Below are 17,031 nucleotides of genomic sequence, written 5' to 3'. Positions count from 1 at the left end.
TAACTTCAGATGTGTGATGATGCTGTTTTAGTATCCTCTGGCAAAATATATTTTCAGGTCGCGAAACTGAACATCCTTACTGTAATATTCTATCTTTCAATAAATTATGAATCCACTCTGACTCAAGCTTTCTTCAGTGATTTAGAATGTTTGAATTTTTCAAAATCAACTTTTATTTTAAAGTTAGAAGAGATACTTCCAGTTCTTAAATTCCTTGTGCTTTCTCTGGCTTTTGAGACTTTATACAAGCTGATCCCTCTGCTGGCAATCTTGTCTTACCTGCTCACCTTTACACCTCATTCTCTTTCATGTCTCAGTCTATGTCTCACTCACTGCCTTCCATGATCTATTTACACCACCTGTGCCCCTTTTTGGACACTTTGTGTCCACAGCACATTATACTCCTCAAATGTCCCTTCATCCCTCTAGCACTGTGTGGTACTTACCACATTAATTGTTTTTAATATATTTTGATACTTAGACTTTTAAGAATCTAATGAGAGTTATGATCTTCTTCACCCCAAAAATATATAAGCCCTACCATTATCTGCCCTGTTTGGGGGGTTCATAAGACTCATGCACTATACTAAAATTGCCAGTTTACTTGTCTGTGTCCTGCATAAGGAGAGATTAGGCCATGTTTACCTCTGTCTACCCAATACCTAATGCAGTACTTACAGTTAAGTGCTTAATAAAGTTCTAGTTGGATAAACGAAGATTTAAGAATATGCAGAAACTACTGACTTCCCCATTCTCAAAAACCTCAAAACATTTTGTTAGCGCCTATCCCAGCACATAAAAATAGATGCAGTAAAATTTCTTTACATGGTATAATTCTTTATTCTAATAGTTTTGGGGCTGTTGTTTTTTGTTTGTTTGTTTGAGACAGAGTCGCCCTTTGTCGCCCAGGACGGAGTGCAATGGTGGGATCTCAGCTCACTGCAACCTCCGCCTCCCAGGTTCAAGTGATTTTCCCGCCTCAGCCTCCCAAGTAGCTGGAATTACAGGCGCCCACCACCTAACCTGGCTAATTTTTGTATTTTTAGTAAAGACGGGGTTTCGCCACGTTGACCAGGCTGGTCTCAAACTCCTGACCTCAAGTAATTCGTGCCCCCCCAGGCCTCCCAAGTGCTGGGATTACAGGCATGGGCCACAGCTATTAGATAATAGCTCTTATCTAATTGCAATTATCTAATAGCAATTCTAATAGTTTTAAAACACTTTTTAAAGAAAGCCATAGAACATGTCTTCAAACAAAATTTTAGACAAAACAGATTAAAGGTACTCAGAAAGTATTCTTACTTAAGTGGCATCAGGGAACACATATGTCAATGCTTGACTCTCTACTTGCTTCCTCTTAGCAGTCCCTGAGGTACCACCATGAAAGGGTCTCTGGAAAGAACAGTGGAAACAGACTAACAAACAATGCTATTATCCTCTCTTTCCCAAGAGTCCTCTTCCCCACCCCTCATTTTCTCAGCAGATGACCTAACCTACTTTACAGGAAAACCTTTAAAGCTGAAACTTTCTGTTTCTTCCCTATCAAACCTGTAAACCTAGCTACACCTGTACCAATTCTGTCTCTTAGTAACACAACTGTCCCTCTTAATATTTAAGATCCAGTCCCTCTACCTATGCTTTGAATCCTAACTTCTCTGACTGCACGGAAATCCTACACTATAAATTAGACCTCCACATTCTAGTATGTACACTAACTTCCTCTCAACCAACTCCTTCCCATCTACACCTACGTGTAAACATGCTCATTTTGCATTCACTTTAGGAAAAAACAAAAACCCTGCCTAACTGCTCTTATCCAACACCTACCCATGCCCAAATATCCTGGCTACCCCTTTCCCATTCTCTTCCTCTCCGGAAACATGTTTTTAAAATAATGGTCCATAGTCCATCTCATTTCATATCCAGTCCTCTCCTCAACCTACTCCATACTAGCTCCCACATTCATGAATTTACAAAAAATAGCTCTTATCAAAAGATCACCTTCAATTATCAATAACTCCAATAAGCATTTTAAAATCTGTATCTTATTTAATGTCCCATAATATTTCACCTAAGTGCTGAACACTTCCTCATTTGCAAACTATCTTCTCTTAACTTTTGTAACACTCCTTGGCTTGCTTTCTTCCTCTCCAACCATTCCTTCTCATTTTTCTTTTAGGTTTATCCTCCTCTATATAGCCATTAAATAGTGAAGTTCCTTAAGATCCTGGGTACCAGAGTCCAGTTCCAATCCTCTTTTCTTCTCACTATATACTCTCTCCTTGGACAACTGTTGTAACAATAACTTCCAAACTTCTATTTATAGCAAGGACTTGCATATCAAAGTTTCTTAAAACAGCTCTCTAGAGCCCCAAAGCATCTGACACTCAACATATGCAAAACTGAATTGATGGATCCTCATGAAAACATTCCCCACTAAAGTGTTCCCTACCTTGGTGGATGTCAACCCCATCTTATCCAATCTTAGAAGACAGAAACCAAGAAGCTGCATTTTTTACACAGCCTATTCCTTCCTCCTTCCCATCATATTCCCAATATCCAAACAGTCACCAAGTTCAACTTAATTTTTCCTTCCTATTTTTAAATCCATCTACCTGTATCTCCATAATAGTCCAAGTTCAAATAATCTTTGCAATAAACGCCTACCTTTCCCAAATGCATTCACACCCCATCTATTCTCTATACTGCAATTAGAATGTTCTTTCCAAAATACCTATCGGATCAAGTCACCCCTATTTAAAACACTTCTGAGGCTTTCCTCCCTCTTTGGATAAAGATCCAAATCCTTAACTTGGTCTACCAGTCCAGAAATGCATGTATGGTCACTTCTTAATTTTCTAGCTTCACCTGGCACATTCCCAGTCCCTTTCCCCAACTCTCAGTTTTCACATTTCAACCACATGGCCTTCTTCCAGGTTATTTACGCACAATCTCTCTCTCCTGTCAGACTTTATCATATAGCATACACTCTGCATTTCCCCACACTTCCTTGCCCAGACAACTCTTCTATGTGTCTCAGATGTTCCCTCTAATGTAACTTCCTTTGTTTTTCTATCCTCTACACAATCTAAGTCTGTTTTCTTAGTTGCACACTTCCTGTGACTTTCCTTTATTAACTCATATATCAGCTTGCGATTACACATTTAAAAGTATAATTTAATGTTTTTCTATTTCACCATTAAATACAAAAGAGCAAGGGCCGTGAATCTTTTTTGCTCTCAACTATCTGTCTCTCTCTCTCACACACACACACACACAAACACACAGAACAAAAATATTTTTTAAAATAAAACAATCTTTTCTATTACCTTTTTCTAAACATTCTTTATAAACATATTAATCACATTCCTACTCATAAATATTAATACATTATTTACAGATATACATATGTGATTTTCAATTTTCTAGTAAGAACCCCATATCTTTAATATAAACTTAAGCTTTTAATTTAAATTAGCTTTTATGTCACTAGTAAATAATTAAAAGAAACATTTAAAATAATAATAAAATCTCTGATCTATATTGTATGTAGTTTCTCAGCAATCTATCATACGATATTATTTCAGGGGAAAAATAACCCCTCAATAATCCCAAATTCTGATATACGAGTTACTTTCTCTGACCCTAGGTGCTTTCAAATTCTTAACATTCAACACATAAAAAGTATGACCAGATTATAAAGTCAATGTGATAAATAATACTAATATAGCTAACACATATTGGCTGCACACTGAATGCCAGGCCCTATGGTAAGTGTATAAGTTTTACATGGAACTACTCACAACTCTGAGAGGTATACACTATCATTATTCCCATTCTATAAAAAAATTATAGAATTTATTTAAAAAGATATTGCAACCTTCCCAAGTTCACACACAGTGAGCAGATGAGTCAAACTATCGCAATCTAACATTGGACTCTACAATTCATACTATCACACAAATGACCTATTACCTCAAATATGTGTATATATCAATGTGCAAGATATAAGCAAGTCATACAACAGACATTTTGAATAGTTTTCAACACAGACATTAAAGGGAACCAGAAAAAGAGAAACATTTCACGGTTCACTTTCACTACTAAGGAAACTAACATAAAAGCATACATTTCTATAGGTAAAAGGGAACACTTTAAAAAATTCTAAGGGTAAAAGTAGAAGATAAAACTAAAATATTTATAAGATTATACTGCTATACCCTTAATTTAAAATTAGAAAGTAAAAACAGATTAAAGAGTTAATAACAAATTTATTATTACTATTTTAAAAATTCCCCCAAGAATGCCCATGTATCAGTAGTGCTCAAAACTTTTTAAACTCATCCACCCCCATTTTGTTTTCATTTGTTTTTTAAGGGGGCGGGGGGGGGGGGTCTCGCTCTGTCACCAAGGCTAGGGGACAGTGGCACAGTCACAGCTCACTGCAGCCTCAAATACCTGGGTTCAAACGATCCTCCCACCTCAGTCTCCAGAGCAGCTGAGACTACAGGTGCATTACATCACTTCTAATTTTTATTTTATTTTTTTAGAGACAGCATCTCTCTCTGTTGCCCAGACTGGTCTGGAACTCCCGGCTTCAAGTGATCCTCCTGCCTCAGCCTCTCAAGTAGCTAGGATTACAGGTATGAGCCACCATGCCTAGCTCTCATCCCTTTTTGATGAACAAAACATTTTCTCTCCTCCAATAAGATGCAAGAATGGGCCTTATGGATGTAAATCCTGATGCCATTCCACTGAGATTCACACTTCTACTGTCTAAACCAGGGGGCTAGTCAGAGCTTTTTCAAACTTATGTCCCTTCCACCTCCATTCTCAATTGAGTTGCTTGCTATGGGAACAACAATCTTTGGTTAACCGTCCGTCCATTTTAATCCTTTTTCATGGTTAAAATCTGAATTAGCCAAAGGTATCCTTTTGGTAAAATATGTTATACTATTTAGAGTAGAAGTCAGCGAACATTTGTAAACATCATATGGTAAATATTTGAGGCTTTAAGAATAACATAGTACCTCCATTGCATGTTCTTATTTTTTAAAAAACAATTCTTTAAAAATGCAATAACCATGCTTAGCTTGATGGCCTTCCAAAAACAGATCTCCTGCACAATTTACCCACAGCAGCCATTAGTTTACCACTCCCTGATTAAAAGAATGATTCATGGTTCTAAACGTTTCCATCAGCAAGAACAAAAGAATTCTGTGAAACAGCAGCAACTCTGTTCATTACTTGTTCATCTTGGCCCAAGTTATAAATCTGTATCATCCATTTTTCAGATCATATATATAAAATATTTCTTAAATTATCCATTGCAATTTGAACAAAAGGGTCATCTTCTGAGAATGTGAATTATAATATGGAAGAAACAAGAAAAGAAACTGAGCTATTTGAGAGGTTTATTATCCTGCATTTTTGGCTAAACCAACATTTTCTGACAGTATGCTACTTCATATAAACAGACATCCTTCCCAGCCAAAAAAAATTTGCCATTATCTCAGTGAAAGGTATTGTTAAAAGGCAAGTGTCATTAGTGGGAAGAAAATATAACGGATCTAGAAGCCGCTGCATTCTACCAGACATACTGTCACTAAGAACTCTACTCAGTTTGTAAAGAAACGGTCAGGAATTTAAAATGCGAAATCTTACCGGTCATGGTAGCTCATGCCTGTAATCCCAGCACTTTGGGAGGCTGAGGTAGGTGGATCACTTGAGGTCAGGAGTTCAAGAACAGCCCTGCCAGCATGGTGAAACCCTCTACCAAAAATACAAAAATTAGCCAGACATGGTGGCACACACCTGTAGTCCCAGATACTTGGGAGGCTGAAGCATGAGAATTGTTTGAATCCTGGAGACAGAGGTTGCAGTGAGCCGAGATCACGCCACTGCACTCCAGTCTGAGTGACAGAGCAAGACTCTGTCTCAAAAAAACAACAACAACAACAACAAAAAATCCCCAAGAAATCTCAAGTCAGAGAGCCTGGGTTTAAAGTTGCTAAGGCTGAGGATGAGAAAAACATTTACTCTTTCTAAGCCTCAGTGTCCTCATCTGTATGACTGGTATCACAACAGTCACCACCCTGGAAAGTAGTCATAAATTACTAAATTAAACCATATAAGGCAGTTAATACTGTACCTAAAAGTTGGCTGTTACTTTAATTACATTCTATATTACATATTACATCTACATAATGACTTTTCATCTTAAACAAAATCTTTGTAAACCTAAATAGGAAAAAAACTTGAGCATCTTTTTAACAACCTTTTCAAAGTGATGTTAGATCAATATATTCATTCCAATTATTTGATTTAGCTGTGAAGACCTAGAAGTGCCTTTCTCTCCTGTAGCATATAATTATTATGAAAATAAGACCCTGCTGTTTGGCACCAGTATCATCTGTCTAACTAGGCTTTCACTTCATCTTTAGGTTCTGAACATCTAATTGGTTCTAAAAAGTCACTTTTTCAGATCTTCTCACATCTATTCTCTCACAGTTTTGTCAGATATAAGAGGCTAGTTACACTTCTGCTATTATGTTTTTGAGTTCTAAAAGGCGAGTTTATTGGAATACAGTTATTTGTATACTATTGTAGCATATAAACAAAATTATAGAAATACAATATATTGTATAAATATATTATTTATTATATAAAACATATATAATATACAATATATAAATATAAATTTATAGAAACATTATGTGATAATTAATTACTGTGTAAGGCCTGTTATTAAAATCCCAGCCTCTAAAATTCTAAAAACATCCAATCTTATAATGACAAATCTGTTACTAACAGTGTGAGTTAAATTATAATCTTTAAAGCAAGAATGCATTTTCTGATTTGTTAACTGTAATAGCTTCTCCACAGAAAAACAGAGTACTTACTTTGTGCTGAGTGTTCTAAAAATTTATTTATCTTCATAAGCACATAAACTTAAGTATTCTCCCTATTTCATACATAAAGAAAACTGAAGTTCGAAGGCAGCAGTTTGTCTGAGGGCACACATTTGGAGAACAGGAGAAATAGTAATCAAACCCAGGTCTCTTGATTCCAAGTTTACTGTTATTTTTATCATGTTACAGCTTCCTTATTAGAACTTTAGTTTTCTCCCCACTGACACACAGATTTGACTAAAAACTTAACAGAACCCATATAAGTCAGTTCAAGTTAAGTCCTCTAAGCTGGGTAACTATTCTTAGAAGGCCCCTTAGATGCCTATTATTTCTTTGTAATTATAATAAAATATAGAACCTTATTAAGTGTCAAAATTAATCTTGGTGGTCTATTTGCTCAAGGAATTGTGAATAAACAAGCTTCAAAGAATGTGTCATATTCAGAATTTAGTCAACTGTTAAGAATTCATTTAGATAATAGTTCAGTTTACATTATCAATACAATTACCAATACAAATTTGTCATTTAAAGAAAATACAATACTAAAAGAAAAACAAAGAAAATGCAATACTACTCTTCCAAATTTTATTCATCATAAACCAATCAAATCTTCCTAAAAAAAAAAAAAGAGACTCTATTCAGAATTGAGGTTTCCATAAACCAAAGCAGGGATGCTTCATAAAAAATAATTTAAAAAACAAAATGACAACATTTAATTGCTTAAAATAACAAATTTTCAAGTTTTGATTTTTAAGTCGTCATATGTGCTAATTTGCATACTTTTAAAATTCCTTTAAAACATTACTAGCAAAATATTAAATTCAAATCTAGGAATCTGCTGAAAAGTTACTGTGTATTAATTTAAAGATGAAAAATCCTTTAACTGCTTATACTAACGCCAACGTAAATAATCTTCAAAGATCAGTTTCATTTTTAATGTTTCAGTTTCAAGCACAGTACTCAAAATAACATAATTCTTATGCAACAACAGCAAAGTTGTTTCAGACAACGGATGTTTCACTAAGTTGCCTAGAATGTAGTGTCTCTACACCCAAAAACTAAATCAGAGTCAAACATGAGATACATATTTCTTGCATTATACTATAACCTTTGCCAAGACAAGTTACATGCCTTTTTCCATTCATGACAGAGACCAAATAGACCATGACATATGACCACAGGTCAGCTGCAGTCCAGAACACAGTCATCCTCCAACATTCATGGGGGAATGGTTCCAGGAAACCCCCACACCAAAATCAAAATCCAGGATGCTCAAATTCCTCATATAAAATGGCACAGTGTTTTCATATAACCTATACACTCCTCCTGCACACTTTAAATCATCTCTAGATTACTTACAATACTTAATACAATGTAAATGTTATGTAAATAATTGTTACACTGTATTTTTAAATTTTTTTGTATTTTGTTTTCTAAACTATTTTGATCTACAGTTGAATTCACAGATGTGACACCTGCAGATAAGGCAGGCCTGCTGTACATGAATTCTTCCTGTGTCTCTGCTGCAAAAAAACCTGCCATACCCATCTGTACTGCCATGGATAACCTAAGAGTTACCTATACCACACATCTCATTCTCCTTACAATTTAGTTTTAACATAAGCAGAAGTTGCATTTGACTATGTTGCCACCTAAATTTTCTTATCAAAAACTTCTCATTCAACCATCCTTTTCTTACCTGTGATGCCTAAGCTCAAATATGGCTGTTTTTGAGTGTGTAAGGTAAATAACTAAAGGAGGACCTGTCTCACAACTGATGATTGCCTTCTCTGTGGTAACTTCTCAACTTAAATTCATCACTATTCAATACGATAACAAGTTTGTGATTTTTCAGTACCCTGCTTTATCAAATTCCACCAAGAAAAAACATGTTATCATTTTCACCAATTTGTTATAAAATACTTACACTCCTCTATATTCCATAGGTCCAATAACATTATTCATTGCAAAGTAATTTATTAACACTCACAATTTCCTCATAATTTCATCGACATAGCTTCTCAAAAACAAAATAATAGAAACTGAGAATGTTCACATTTAAAATGCCTTTCGCAAACTTTAAATTTGATTCCTATAATAGCCTTTGCCACTTTTAGATATAACCACAAAAGCAACTTAAATATCCTAAAATTAGCTGTTACAAATTTTTTTCTAAGTAAAAGTGCATTAAAATAGAAAGTTATTTTAAATAAGTATGTTTGGTATTCTCTGCCAACTAAAGCTTAGTATTACAGATATTTTTCTACGAATTCTGAAATTTATACAAGGAAACTACTAGTAAGAATGAAACTAATCTGTTTAGTATTACTTGTTCAGAGTAGTTGTACAAGATACAATTTTGTTACAATTCTGTAGTGACATGGTAAATACCCACAAAATTTGCGAAAGGGAAGAATGTCAATTGGCTTTAACTTTAGTAGAAGCTGCATTAGACTGTCATTATTATTTTCTTATTATTCATCCACGTTTCCAGATTATGAAAAAAAAAAAGAAATCCAAAAACTAACAAAGAAATTCTAAATCAACTAAAAAACTGAAATTGATTAGGATTTATTTAACCTAAAGTTTTTCTTAAATTCTGTTTAAAATATATATAAACAGATTGACAAAATAGAAGTCATGACATCTCTTCTCCGACAGTTTCCAAAAAGAATATAAACTGTTGTGATGGTTGTAAATCTCGCAAATAACTGTATAGGAGGCAGATGCAATAGCCAAGTTCTCTTCATATATTCCTAAATGTCATTTGATGATTACCCAAAGAGAAAAAGCTTTGCATATTCTCTAATCAATTCAGGATTACGTCAACCACCCAAATTATTTCTTAATGTTCAGTGTTCCATAAAAACAAGTCACAGTAGAAATCAGTAGCAATATTTTTCCAGAGGTCTATCCACAATGCCTTAACCATGATTTATTTTTGGTATTTACTAAACATTTTTCCTTTATTTTTTAGGCCTGTTTCATCCTTGAGTCTATAAAGTAATTATATTAATAGTATCTTCCAAAGTTTTTTTTGTTTGTTTGTTTTCTTTTCTTGAGACAGGGTATCACTGTGTCGCCCAGGCTGGAGGGCAGCGGAATGGGACAGAGCTTACTGCAGCTTCAACTTCCCCGGGCTCAGGCGATCCTCTCACCTCAGCCTTTTGGGTAATTGGGATTACAGGCATGTGACACTACTACTAGCTAATTTTTTTTTAGTTTTTGTAGAGATGGGGTTTTCCATTTTATACAGGCTGTTCTCCAACTCATGGCCTCCCAAAGTACTGGGATTACAGGTGTGAGCCACCACACCCGGACTCTTCTGAAGTTTTAATGCAGTCTTTTTATACTGCAGATTCTATGTTTAGAAAGTACATACATACTTGTTTCTGAAATAAAAATGTAAATGTTCTTCTTTTAAAATATTATAAAGATCTAAGTGGAACACTACTAAAGTTCTGATAATAGCACTACTAAAGTTCTGATAATAGCAAACCCAAACCCTTACATAGTACTTGATTTATGCCAGTTATTACTCACAGATCACACAAAGTAGAAGCTATTATTAGCCCATTTTACCGAATGGAAAACAGACTCCCTCAATACGATTCTGCCTCACAACAAATAAAAACCATTATAATTTGTGAAACGCACACTCCAGCTCCCGCTTTATGTTCACACCGCTTTACAGTGAAGAATATTAACAATACAGTAAGCACTGCAATTAAAAATGTTTGTAATGCCTCAAATTTTAAAAAACGGTATAAGTATCAACAGAATAATTCTATTTGTAAGAAAGAATGAAGAATGCTCCTTCAGCCTCTCAGCAACATATTCACACCGAACATTTTATTCATCGTATAACCTTTCACAACTAACATATTTTATTCATCACTATAACAACCTTGAGAGATTAAAGCTGTTTTAGAGACTACCATGCAAAGCTTCTATTTCATTGACACTCTACTAAAAAAGGAAATAGTAACTCTACTACACACATTTACTTTATTACATGTTCCCCCAACCCCAAAAAATTATAATAAGTGTTGAAAGAACTATGCTATCTTCAATATAGAATGGGAATCCCTAATTCTAAAGCATTTAATATGGTATCTTTTTTCCCCTGAAAGTTGTCTCTAGGTTTTATACCTTAACTTTCACATTAATCAGCATACACTAAATAAATGTATACCTAAGATACATACATAATTAAATCCTATCCACGGTTCCTATTCATCTCTGAATTTGAGACCACCAATAATGAAAACTAGTGCTTAAATTATGATGGAAATCATGGTAATTTGGGGGCATTTTACAACATAGTGTCTCAAATCATCTTTGCAACAAGAAATGAATTTACCACCAAAGAATGGTGCTATGAAAAGCATTTATATAATTTTGTAACCTACGTGATTTCTACTTTTCTGTGTTTTAGAAAATTAAGCTCTACAAATGAAATAAACTTAGTTCTTAAATACAATGTACTGCTATTTCTAGTTCAAAATCACAGATTTTCAGATTGAAAAAATTTCAATCCACTTATTTTTCAAATGAGATAACTGGGACAAAGAGAAATTCCATGACTTGCCCAAGATTACCTACAGGTTAACTGTCAGCAGAGCTTAAAACCACAATCCATATCTCCTGACTCCCAATCATTTCACTAAAAAATGAAAAAAATGAAAAAAGATTTCTAATAAAGTGGAATAATTTTAAGAAAGGCAAAATCACTATTTCACAAGGCAAAAAATAAATCATTTTAACAGCCTGGCAAAACATGAACTAGTTCTTGGTGGGAAAAAAGAGAAGTCTTCTAAGAAAAAATGCAATCAAGAGAGTCCCAAATCCGGTAAAATGCTTGAAAACTCTGCCTCTATATCTCATATATATGCAATCATCATTAAGTGACAACTAAAAGCAGACTTAATAAACTAACTAGATTCACTACTCAAACTAAGAAATAAACAAATGACAAAGCTTTCCTTCTGTCCAAAAAAAGTTTTTTTATTCTACAGTTTAAGAATTCTGATATTTGGAAAAAGTGCTCCTGTTCTTTAAAACATATCTCATATTTTTAAAAATGTAAAATCTAATTAAACGTATACCATAGCACCAAAAACAATTTTTAGCTTCCTATCCATTTACTTTGTTAAAAATGTTTTAAATCTTAAGGTAGATGGTGATAATTACAGTCATGTTTTAAACCAGAGACAGAAACAACCATAAGATATGAGCATTTCCTTTCTCAATCACACTTGAAATGAATGCATCAATTATAACCCGTAAACTTTTAAAACTGCTCTTAAAATTCTACTTTCCTCCTGAGTAAAATTCAACCATTGAGATTATAACTAGACTGACTACAGATGATCAGTGCCTATTTTTAAATTCACATGTACAAATATTACACCCCATTTTAAACAGCTATAATTTGAGGTTTTCTAGAAATTTCAATGTGATGTGATATATGAGTTTTCTCATTTAAAATATTGCTCAGTTTATTATTTAATATAACAAATCATTTCCAGGAAGAGTAGAAACTAAAGAAACTACAGTTTCACTCACCAAGTAATTTTCAAACCAATGTTAAATAAATTCAATTCGATACACAACATAAAACTTTTTAAGTCATAAGAATTAAAATAATAGAAAATACTGTACAAGATACTTTACATGTGCTGACTTAGATATAAAACAGCAAGATCTACTATTGAACAAAAAAATCCAGTGTTCCTAATGTTTTTAGACCTAAATCTCAACTAAAAAGGTGAAATAAAGTTAATTCACACACCTAGATACACAGTTTGATGGATGAGAAAGCACCTCAAATGGTACCTTGCATCCAGTAGAGAGTAAGCAATATGCTGAATGAATGAAAAGAGTCAAAGAACTCCAAGTTCTAATAAGATTTCTAAACTGATTGATGAGTATGCCAACATGACTGTTCTAGTAAAGAGAAAACTCCAAGCAAGAAAAACCACTTCCATTCAAAATAGGTGGATTTTGAGAATAATACACAGATAAAAAGAATGCTTATTGTATCTTAACTCTGAGATGCAGACTAGGGATAGAAATTCACTTTACCAGTATTTCCTCCCCCCCACACTCCCCCCCAAAATTAAATTAACTCACAATCAAAATTGATAGCTCATTTTTACTGAAAAAAAAAAAAAAAGATATTCCTACGAGGATTAGCCATTACCATAATTTAGCCAGATACCATTAAGCTGCTTCATTTAAAAAATATAACATTACCAAAAGATTTCAAGAAAACGCAGCAATCCTCCGTGACTGAAGGTTTGTGGGTTTTTAAGAGATGCACAGATGTAAAAGCAGATGCAAAGATGAGTTTTGTAAAACCTGCCCCATCTTAAAAATGGAGTATTATAACCTTTGTGATAATTTTTTCAAATAGCAAGGAAGATATGTAAATTCACTGAAGACTTCTATCAAATATTTATAAACCTAAAAATTAATTTCAAATTAGTAAATCTTGGAGTTTACTTCCAGTTCCATTCACTTTGGCCAAGAATTCAATGAAAGTATCCCAAATCACTCCTTGAAAACTAACACACGTTCAGTGTGAAAATTACACTGTTAAATCTCCATTAGATGTATTAAACCTCAGTACCCTTGCTTATTTCAACAGCCATGAGCGGTTATCAACAACTTAGATTAAATCACAAGAGATTTATACACAAAAGTTAAGAAATATACTACATAAAAAAAAAGGCCATTATAATCATGTCCTGCCCTCACCTCACAAAAGACACTCATTCTAAGCTCGCTGAAACTTCCTAGTCATTAGAGAAGTTCTGATGAAGTAACATTAGTAATTATGACTATCTCAAAACAGTTACAAAAGCCTCATAAAAATCAACGCACTACATAAATTTCAAAGGCTTAGTGTGCCCGGTGCGACTGCTTTAACTGCCCCACACACACATATTCACACAACGAACCTCTTATCAGTTTAGGAGAAAATGTTATAGATAACATAGCTCCTTTAAGGTAACTTCCAATCACATTACTGAAGTGATAGGTCCACTTTTGAAAAGCAGTTTTTAAAGATTCCTAACATACTCATTTTGACAACCCACAAAATTAAGAAAAAGGTCTTTTTTAAGCTACTAAACAAAACATGTCCCAATGTAAGCACAACTTTTACTGGCCGAGTTCCATCCCACAGTAAATATGTGGACAAAAATCAAAACTCTTCAGTGTACTCCAATAATAGTTTTTAATTAAACGAGAGGCATACCATAAAAATTAGAAAAAGCCTACTAAACTTCTGGTTTTAGGGAATTTGAGGCTTTACATTTCTGCAAAGATGTGTTTTAGTAAATGCAAGACGAATCACTGACCAACTATCATCACACATCAGAACCCTTCCAACAAAAAACCTAGGACTGAATTTAGGGAAAACAAAATAAACGATAGAGGAGGAAAAAAAATAATGTCTTGCCACGGTACCGCAGCCGCTGGATAGCCTGCTTGTGAAATGCTAATGCCACTTCGGAGCAGTTAGTCACCAGCTATTGTGTAGGGCAGGAGAAAGCCGAGCCGGCCGCGCGTGCAGAGCAAGCAAGCGAACGAGCGAGCGCGCTCTCTCCCTTCGCGCCGCTCCCGCCGCCGCCGACTCTCGCGCGCCCCCGCGCCCGCACGGACGCGCGCGCCGGCCCCTCCTCCTCCGGCCTTGCACTGCACAACACTCATGACGTATCTTTATTTCTAGCACATTAACAAAATATCACAAATAAATTGTCCGCAGCCCCTGCGGCCCCGGAGTACGAGTACCCCCGGCCACTGGCCCCCGCAGACCCCTCGCCGGCCTCCCAACCCTCCCCGTGGCCTTTGGAGCTTTCACGTTCTAGGGCCAAGTTTTTGTCTCTGTAAAAAATTGCGGGAAATTCAATTTTTATTCGACTCAGGGAAAAGTTTCTTTGCTCTGCGACGTGAATGTCTCACCAGATTCTGGTAGGTCCTGGGATGCTCCTTCCCGGTCCAGTCTGTACGCCGGGGCAGCAGCTGCGGGGAGAGGACACCCCGTGAGCTCGGCCCCCGGCCCCTGCCCGCCCGCTCCCCTCCCCCGCCCGCCCCGCGCCCCGGCGGGGACCCCCGAGCCCCGCGCCCCGCGCCCTGGCGGCGGCGGCAGCGACGGCGCAGCGGCCCAGGGGCGGCCGCGCGGCGGCGGGACGCGCAGGGCCGCCGCCGCCCTTACCTCCTTCTCGGCCACCTCCCGGATCAGCACCTGCAACAACAAAGCGGGGAGAGCTGAGCCCCGCGCCCCGGGCCGCGGCCCCGCAGCCGCCGCCTCCCTCCCCCACGCCCGCGAGCAGCGAGCGCCGGCCCGGCCCGCGCCGCGCGCCGCCGTACCTGAGCCGCCTGCTGACAGGGTCCATCTTCCAGGAACCGGGCGATGAGGAAGTAGAGCTCTGCGCGGGAGAGAGGGACGGGGAGACACACAGGCTGAGCGGCCGGGCGGCGGGGGGCGGGGGACCGCGGGCGGAATCGCCCGGTGCCAGCGGCCCCGGCAGCCCCCCGACTTACCCGATCGCAGCTCCGAGAGGCCTTTCCTCTCACAAGACATGTTTATGGGTCACTTCAGGGCCACCGACGGGACACCCCGCCGCCGAGGGGAAGCGGGGACGGTGCCGCCGCCTGCCCTATAGCTGTCAGTGTGTGTTCACGAGCCGAGCCTCGGCTCCACCATTCAAGCAACGGCGGCGGAGGCGGAGGAGGAGGAGGAGGAAACAACAACTCTCAGGCAGCGGCTACGGCTGTGGCCGCCTCCGCCGCGGATCCCTCCGCCGCAGAAAGGAGTCCACCGCCTTCGCGGCCCCAGGCTCGGCCCCGGCCCTGGCCCGCGCACTCGCCCCCCGGCGCTAAAAAAGGAGTGCCTCCGACCCTTCGTCCCCAGCGCTCCGCACCCGGCACGGCGCGACCCCCACCCGCTCCTCCCCGCAGGGCGTGCGATTTATTTATTTATTTCCAGCCGGAGAAGATGTCGGAGCCCAAGCCGCCGGTTGGCTGGAAGGCGCTTTCTCTGTGGAGGCCGATAGTGGCAGGGAGGGGGCCGGGGACGGCTCCGCGGAGGGATCTGACGCACACGGAGCCGCAGCACAGGCTCTATTCAGCGGCGCTGGCTGGAGCTGAGATGGAAGTTAGTTTCTATGTAGCAGAAATAGGAAACAAATGAAGCAAAACTGCCCAAAGAGGGGAAATGCCCCAAGGATGGGTCTCACTCACGCGCGTACACAGACACACACGCAGAGAGCACTCACGCTGGGCAAGCTCGGGATCGCGCTACCCTGCCCGAGTTGAATGATAGTGTTTGGTTTCTGTCTCTTGCCATGTGCATGTGTATAAATGCTGCGGATTGGCATCTGTGTAAGTCTTGTCCTGCGTTATTTCTGCAGCCTGTGCAAGTGTTGTGTAATTTATTGGAGTGCTGTATATTGCAATAGAGGTTTGGGCTGCTTTTTGTTAAGCACTTGCGTTTTGCAGACCCGTTATTTGCTGAAGCCACCTCTGCATATTTCTTTTATTACTGCCATTGCCTTTGGCGTACGTTTTTTAAATGTTTTTTGTTGTTAAACGGGCAAAGCGAACTCTTGATTTGTACTTCAGATACTCTTTTTCCTTATTACAAAAAGGCTAGTGATGGCTAATTAGGTATTTGGAATTAAAGAACCTTAAAGCTTTTTTAAGTGTTTACGAGAAGGGAGAATGTAAACCTGAGGGAAAGGAGAGGACGCTAATATTTATCTCTAACTAATCTGGAGGTAATTTAGTGACAGATCGATAACCTACCGAAGGATGTTGAAAGAGTATACTACAGTTTAGCCAAGGTGAATAGTGATTAAATAATTTAAATAATCTGTATCTTGCAGTTGACTTCGTCATGCTAATTAATGGCTTCTAATTTGAGATGTAAACCATTCCTGTTTACAGTTAATCACGGGAAGACTTCTTGAAAACTGACGAAAAGAGAAAAAAAAATCTTTCATAAATTACTATGTAATTACTGGTTTTATATGCTAAATCATACATCTGTGTTTTGCTGATGAGGATAAGGGCCTTGTTTTTTAAAAAACGAATATGGGTGAAATTAATG

General features: G+C 37.7%; 1 protein-coding gene across 6 annotated transcripts in view; it reads right to left on the bottom strand.

The window, feature by feature from the left end:
• The window catches only part of PHIP (PHIP subunit of CUL4-Ring ligase complex), a 131,574-nt gene extending 115,902 nt beyond the window's left edge, over nt 1–15,672 (bottom strand). For 4 of the 6 annotated variants that reach the window (XM_045390258.3, XM_045390260.3, XM_045390259.3 and 1 more), the window contains exons 1-4: nt 15,465–15,672; nt 15,291–15,349; nt 15,136–15,165; nt 14,883–14,942 (exon numbers count right to left, since the gene is read on the bottom strand). In XM_045390258.3, coding sequence (XP_045246193.1) covers nt 14,883–14,942; nt 15,136–15,165; nt 15,291–15,349; nt 15,465–15,504 — 189 coding nt within the window. In that variant the 5' untranslated portion in view covers nt 15,505–15,672. Of the gene's footprint in view, nt 1–1,302; nt 1,393–14,882; nt 14,943–15,135; nt 15,166–15,290; nt 15,350–15,464 lie in introns of all 6 variants that reach the window. The other 2 variants (XM_074037596.1, XM_074037597.1) reach the window with 1 other exon arrangement.
• Nucleotides 15,673–17,031: the final 1,359 nt, after the last annotated feature.

Source organism: Macaca fascicularis, chromosome 4, assembly GCF_037993035.2.
Source record: "Macaca fascicularis isolate 582-1 chromosome 4, T2T-MFA8v1.1".
In the NCBI taxonomy this organism is placed as follows: domain Eukaryota; kingdom Metazoa; phylum Chordata; class Mammalia; order Primates; family Cercopithecidae; genus Macaca; species Macaca fascicularis.
Note: the sequence above shows the minus strand (reverse complement) of the source record. Positions and strands in the feature narration are given on the sequence as shown.